Source organism: Drosophila subobscura, chromosome O (assembly GCF_008121235.1).
Source record: "Drosophila subobscura isolate 14011-0131.10 chromosome O, UCBerk_Dsub_1.0, whole genome shotgun sequence".
In the NCBI taxonomy this organism is placed as follows: domain Eukaryota; kingdom Metazoa; phylum Arthropoda; class Insecta; order Diptera; family Drosophilidae; genus Drosophila; species Drosophila subobscura.
Window position 1 is genome coordinate 2,369,349 of NC_048533.1, and position 7,582 is coordinate 2,376,930.

General features: G+C 37.4%; 1 protein-coding gene across 1 annotated transcript; it reads left to right on the forward strand.

Annotated features, from left to right (window-relative positions):
* Positions 1 to 1,756: 1,756 nt before the first annotated feature.
* On the forward strand, positions 1,757 to 4,447 carry LOC117899538 (vacuolar protein sorting-associated protein 11 homolog). The gene has a single exon (XM_034809612.1). It carries the CDS (start codon positions 1,784 to 1,786, stop codon positions 4,337 to 4,339), a length of 2,556 nt encoding a protein of 851 aa, XP_034665503.1. The 5' UTR covers positions 1,757 to 1,783; the 3' UTR covers positions 4,340 to 4,447.
* The last annotated feature ends 3,135 nt before the right edge of the window (positions 4,448 to 7,582 follow it).

Sequence of the window (7,582 nt, forward strand, 5' to 3'; positions counted from 1 at the left end):
CGGCCGCATCAGCAGCAGAAATTTCCTATAAGGAGATCAGGACGTTTATTTGGCAGCATCGATGCGTTGTCATTTACTTACATGCACTTTGTCAGCTTGTGCCTGTGGCCATGCCTTGGTCCTGCATTCTGGACGTGAATAAACAATTTCATCTTACCCGGCGCCAGATGGTCGCTGGTTTCCCCATGATTACAGCCTCCAGCTAGAAATCAGAAGAAATTATGATCAGAGAAATCGGAGAATCAGCTACCAGCTGGCGCGAGCGAGCCGTCAGTCTCAGGGTATCCTTTATGGTTTATCCGATTTATTTAAAGAATTAATTTGTATTTCTTAATTTGAGCAGGGGGGCAGCAGTTATCCGAAAATCGATTGATCTTTATTTTGAATTAGGGGCATGGCTGAAACGCTTCCGAGTGACTGTTCAAACTTAACTCACTGAACGCCCGCCTTTTAAATAGGAAAACACTTTGTCCAAATTGTAGCGAATAAATAAATTTACGAATAAATTCGAATGGGCACCGTTTTATTCAGCTAAACTGTGCTAATAATCTTTAAGTTTCATTACTTTCTTAGTTTGAACTTAAACACCCATTGGTCAACAGAAGGTTAATGGGTCTCGGTCAATGTCATATTTACTCGATTTTAATATTCTGCTTAATATTGCCATCCAACTAAGACTCTCAGCCGTAGAACTACAATTTTCTATGATTGTACAATACATTCGCCACAAGGTTGGCCTACACTTTATGACATCTTTTATTGAATTGTTCACAAAAATAGCGATTTAACTAAAAGGGTTAGAAAACTCTACGTTTTTAGAATGTTTTGTTACGTTATTTGACATTGCTGGCCACCCAGTAGTAGTATTTAATATTAACATTTCGTTTTCAAAGCTGCTCTTAAACATAATAATGGATTAATGTTTCTATATTATGCAAAATTTGTTAAGATATCTCTCCAACGCAGATTTACTTGTTTTTTCATTGAGTAAAAGATTTCCAGCATTTTGTCAATCCGAGCACATCCTTCCCTCCAAGGGTACCAAATGTTGCTTATTCCATGAAAAATGTTGGCGAGCAATGCTGCTTAGTATTTGCAGCATGATGCTCACTTTTCGCAGCATGCTGCTGGTCCATACAAATTATGTTGCCAACGGTAAAATACGTAAGTGGTGATGGAATAAAGACTCATTGTAGCGATGAAAATTCCCGTGTTGCGAGAGAGAAATATCCCTTCAAAAGAGAGAGAAAATTTCGTCCTCGAGGGATATTTGAAAAACAAACGTATGGGTGTTTGGATACCCCATATTATTGAATATACTATACAAATTCAATATAATAGGCCGATGAAATTCATTAAATATACCATTATATAACGTACATATTTTATTTTTTTTTGTTATTTAATCGCTACAGAGAAATTGGTTGTTATGTTATGTTGTATGTTAGAAACAAAATTTTACTGAAAATTTTGAACTCAAAAAAGAGTTGTTTGCCGAACGAACACTAGAAAAATTTACCGTACATTTACCGTCGACTCAAAATACGTCAAAATATACAAACGGTCACCCTGCAGGAATGAAGACGATGAAAAAAATCCTCCCTCAAAATAGCACTCTTGAAGTTCTCTTCGAACACATCAAACTCGAAATGTCGTACATATGTATGTACACATTCAGGAATACCCTAAACATTTGTGATAAGTTTATCGATTGGAAATCTTTAAATTAATAATTTGGCCACACTCTTGTTGCAATAATAACACAATAAAACACAATAACAAGATGAATACTACCGTTTTAGAATGGAAAAAAGTGAACTTTTTCAATATTGTTGGGCTGCCGTTTATAAAATTACCGAATGTTTCGGAGATAACATGCCACTGTTTCAACCTGACCAAATCTGACGCTGGGGGAAACACGCTAGTGTTTTGTGACCGAAATGGACAAATATATGTTTATTTTCCCAACTGGGAGTGCATTTCCTTTAAAAGTCAACATAGTGTGCACCACATCAGACATTGTGCGCTCACGTCTAATAATTTATTAGCAACTGCCACACAAGACGAAACATTTGTAGTACATATAGATATATATGATCTAAAAAAGTTGACCAAAAAACAAGGAGCTCCAATAATTGCTTCCGGAACTTATAATACAACAAGTACAGGTACAACATGCATCAATGCAGAAGTCATTGACGATAAAATACTGGTATTAGGCTTGGGCTTTGAGAACGGCGACATTTTGTTGCATTGTGGAAAAATAAACAAATTTATTTCATCGAATACTCGCCGCCACTCAATATCTGGACACGCAATTAATGGAATACACTTTGACATTAGACCTCAAAGCTCTGATAAACATACTCCAAACATGTTTGTCACATGTTTTGATGGAGTGTACTGCTTTATTTTGAAAGAAAAAGGTGCCATAGATCCAAAATTTATACTTGATAATAATAAACGTGCTTACAATCATTGTTGTACGATGCGCAAAGCGAGTAATGCAAAGTTTGATGATGCTATGTTAGTAGTAGGACGAGAAGATGCCATATACTGCTATACTAGTGATGGGAGAGGCCCTTGCTATGCTATTGAAGGGACAAAAAAATGTTTAGATTGGGTAGGCCATTATCTTATTGTTGTAGTACAAAGTCCAAAAAGTGTTATTTCGGATAAAAGCAAGTTGACCCTTATTGTTGTGGATACCGAAAATAAAATCATTGTTTTTTATAAGCAAATTCAAGATTTGTTGTATGCTATCAGCGAAAATACCTTATGTTACATTATCACAAATACTGAATCTAGAAATAGCACGAACATATTCAAGTTACAGCAGTGCAATACTAATACAAAAATTCGACTTTTAATTGAACAAAATATGTACAATATTGCTTTGCAATTGTTGTCTAGAGAAGGACTTGCTTCGTCACACGAAACGGCTTGCGTGCGATTTCAATACGGAAATCATATGGTATTGAAAGGCGACATAACTAGAGCAGTAACAGAATACATTAAAACAATTGGCTTTATTAAACCCTATGATGTGATTTCCAAACTACTCCATTCCAAGTACACTGATTATCTAAAAGAATATTTGAATGCAGTTTTAAAAAGTAACCATGCTAAAGATAAACACAAACAGCTTTTAAAATTACTTGATCAAACAAATGGGAAACCTGAGAACATTCATCAACCTGTCAATAATGTTTCCTCCAACAACACGGATAATAAGCTTTTAAATATACAAAGCAGTAATTTAAATTCAAAAAATGATGGAGCTCAAGTCAAAAGTTTTGAAGACGATGAAGTATTGAATTTCCATATAGAATATGGATCAGAATCATTAATTTTAAATCCAGAAACCTATTTACAGCATTTTAAATCACTAATAATTGGAAATACGACAAAAAATATCCTTCGCTTTTTCCCCGTTTTGTCGGAACATAACGAGTTTTGTGCTAACTTATTAGCTGAAATAATTGGGAGTTACCCCACATGTGACGACGAACTATATGATTATTTACTTATTCTTTATCTTGGACTTTGGCACGACAGCAAAAGAACCACAGGCTTCGTTTTAGATTTTTTGAAAACTGATCGCCTACGCCTAGAAAAAGTTTTAACTATATGCAGACTTTATGCATTTTTAAATGGGATTAAACAAGTTTATACAAATTTGAACGATGCAGATATGGTTACCAATGGAGGATCGAACAAATGTGTACACAGTCTCATGAAGGGATATCCCGATCTTACGCATATCTTTGAGCTGAGGACAAGCTCATTATTAATAATGTTAAATAGTGGATTTCGAAATCATTCAACACATGCTTCACAGTTTAAACCTTTTATTAATGAAAACATAGTTAAAAATATATTGGATTCAAGAAACGAATTGCAAATGATTGAAAATTTGAATACAAAAATAAAAAAATCAGGTTCTATGCTTTCACTTTATGCAAATAATCCAATAGAATTTCGCAATAGTTCATGTGATATATGTCGTCAATCGCTTAATACGCAATCAGTTTATTTTCTTTGTCAACATTCCTTTCACAAAGAATGCCTAATCTATAATATGTCCAGACGAGATGACGAAGCGATCTGTGTTGCCTGCAGTGGAGAACTTAATTACCCTGCCGACAAAACTATTCATTCACAGTCAACAGACTCTATTACAGTAATTTCCAAGGTAATTTCTCTGGGAGTTGTAGAAACAGCAACCAAAAATGGGCTTTCCAGAAATGTTATTCACCCAAAAGGTCATGACTCAAATGTATATCAAGGAAAAGTAAATGCTATCAAAAGAACAAGTTTGGGAAATCCATTTGATTAAAACTTTAAAATTTCTGATGGAATAACTCAAAAGTATAAATATTTACGTATAAGAATATTTTAATCATTAAATGTGCGCTTATAAAAATAAATAAACTTAATTTTTCAATATCCATGTTGAAATATTCTTTATGCGCTGTAATTTTTTTTAGCTAATTGCAAAGTCTTGGTGCAGTGGTGCAGCAGAAAAGTAAATCCTTGCTTGCACTTCCAACTATCACAGATTTTCCCCTTTTCTGACGCATCAGCAGCCTATACAGCCCCTTGCTCGATTTATCATTTCGACTTTCCTATTTACGGTGTTTGTACCTCTTTCTATAATAGTCTCGATTTATCACTTACTTCTTGCACATAGTCTTGATCGCGCGCCTTCATTTGAACCCTCTTGAATCGATCCTGACAAACTGACACATTTCGCTGCGATTTAAAGTATGCCTGTCGAAACCTTTCATTATTGGTCGGCTGGTTTATTATACCATTTATAGACCCTGTACACTGCACAGAAGGAAACGTTTCCGACCCTATAAAGTATATACATATGTATGTATGTATGTACTTATATTCTGGGTCAGCATCAATAGCCTATCGACTCGACTATCTCTATCTGTCCGGCTGACCGTCTGTTCAACCGTCTTGATGAGCGCCTAAACATCAGAGAGTATACGAGCTTGGGCAACCAAATTTTTCATGCAGACTGCTGTGATATCACACTGTTACAAGTGTATTACAAGCGTAACTTTCGCCACGCCCCCTTCCGCCCCCACAAAAAAGCGATCATTATTATAGCCAAAATTACAAAATTCATATCCAGTGCATACCCCATTCCCCTCCACAAGCTTTGTTTATTTTTGTTATTCTCTCTCGTACGCACACCCCGACTCGTGTAAAAGTGCTAATGTAAGAAGTGATGTAGATGTACATATGTATATGACAGATGTAGACAAAATTTAAAATGTAAAATTCGAAAAAATCAAATGGTTAAATATATGCATACATATGTTACATACACACTAGGGTTACACACATATGTACAAGGTTCATGTATACGATGTGACGAGTACGATGCGACTCACAACGTTCCTTTTCGTTTTTTTGGTTTTTCATTATATTGACCACCGAATTCGTACTTGCAAACTAGTACCTTCACAGCACAATTAAGATATTTAAGAAAATTACCAAATCCCATGCTATGCGCAGCTGAGACTTTCAATGTGGAAGGTGGGTGTTTATCTTGTGGAAAAAGGTTTAGCAAACCCCAATCCTTTTTTGTTGGCTCGCGAGCACATTGCGGTGACTTTTTAGCCTGTCGCTGTATCTGTTTGTGTACCTTCCAATTTGGAGCCTCGCACATACTACGGGCAGTTTGTTATTTGTCGCATGGCGCGATTTTGTAGCACCTGTTTGAGTTTGAAATTCAGCTTTGCCGCTATTCTCCGAATCTGCACACTGTAAAGCCAGACAGGAGCAACTCAGTGAGGGTATACTCCTCTTTTAGCTCTCAAAGTCATGGTGCTTCTTCTATTGATAAGCTACCGCAATTGCTGCTTCCCTTGGCCTTACTTCCTGGCCGTGGCTTTCAACTGTGGGCCAAACGTTAGACGCTTCTCTTTCATGAAGCACAGATACTTGGCCTTCTTTGGTTGCTCCAAGGTATCTCCTTCCAGCTGTACAGGTGGCGGGTTGTCGATACTTGCTGTTTTAAAGGGAAGTAATCAGTGGTGGTCTTCAGTGGGTTGACCTTTAAGTTCCACCTCTTGCTGCCAGCTGCCAACGCGTTGGGTATTCTTGTATTCCATCTGCTGCATGATGGCGACATTTGTAGTTGTAAAGTAGCTCCATGTGGTGCTTGCTACGGCATGGTAGATTGGAAGTGTACATATATAGAGTAGAGCAACGGACCAAGTATGCTGCTCTGCGAAATTCCAGCTCTTATAAGACAGTGCATCGAAAGTAGTGCTTTCGTGGCCCTTTCAATACGATCGTACGACGCGTTATGGTTCTGGGAAGAGTTTTTTAATTTTTCTTAGGAGGCCGATTTGCCAAACTCTATCCAACGCTTGCTGCATGTCAATTAAGAAAGCTTTGTAGTATTCTACGTCATCCAAGGTCTGTAGAATATGCTTTACCAATCTTAGGACCTGCTACACAGCGCCATGTCTTTGCCGAAAGCCAAACGGATGGTCAGGCAATATATGGTATTCTTTGATAGTATCGCCGAGACGATTCGATTCGATACGACTCCGCCTCTTCTTCAGAATTTCCAGGCTTGTGGATCATCAGGATTGTTGCAATTAAAAAAGCGTTAAAAATGAAAGCCATGTAAAGTATCGCCCTAGTTGGCAATGCTACAATGTGGCATTGTACACCCTGTCAATGTCCATAGCATTTTTCTTAGGTAGGGACATGATGACCTCAACAAGGATGGTTTTAAAATTTAAAGGCAAGTGACACCTGTACAGGTGTCTGTGGGCTGTCATGTGGCTCTCTGTGCTGCTCCACCGTAGCGAATTGGAAATGAGTGAATCTGTCCTCAAGATGCAGTGCAAACGAATTGGCTTGCTTTTCCTCTTTTCTAGAATAATCGCTGCTACGACACCGAATAGGAACCTGTCTGAACAGTTTCATAACTGAAGTATCTGGTTGTAATGAACTTTGTCATTCTCAAAAGCTTAGAAATTCATATATTCGTTGAAAGCTTAATATTTCCCACAGGGTAAACTAAAACCACAAAGTGCTTTTCGTAAGGCTTAAGTCTTACTTGTCACAACTTTTAAGTCCGGTACTCAGTAGCACGTCTGTAAAGGTTTTTTTCAAATTTTACATTTTACATTTTTTTTACATTTGTCTTTTTTAACTCGCACCCCTCCCCAAGAGCTGCACACTGCACGAAGCAGAGTGTGGAATGAGAGAATGTGCAAAAAATAAAACGGGGGCGTGTGAGGGTCTTCTTACGCGTCATAAATTTTATTCCAGGTACTCAGTAGGACATCTAGAGTCTAGACCTTAGTGGATTTTTCAAATTTCATATTTTTTACACTTTTTCTACATATCACGCCATCACGCTGTTTTAGCGCGCCCTCTCCGCTATAGCCACACATATCGACTCGGCTATTGATGCTGAACGCTCCTTTCTTTGCGTTTCATTTTTCCCCACAAATGCAACATACCCTATTTACTCTTCGAGTATCTGGTATAAAAACATAATTCAGAAGTCGGCTTGGTTTGGGTTTCAGAATCTATTTTT

Bases quoted from the DNA above. Each gene is read 5' to 3' on its own strand.
- LOC117899538 (XM_034809612.1), top strand. From the start codon at position 1,784: ATGAATACTACCGTTTTAGAATGGAAAAAAGTGAACTTTTTCAATATT.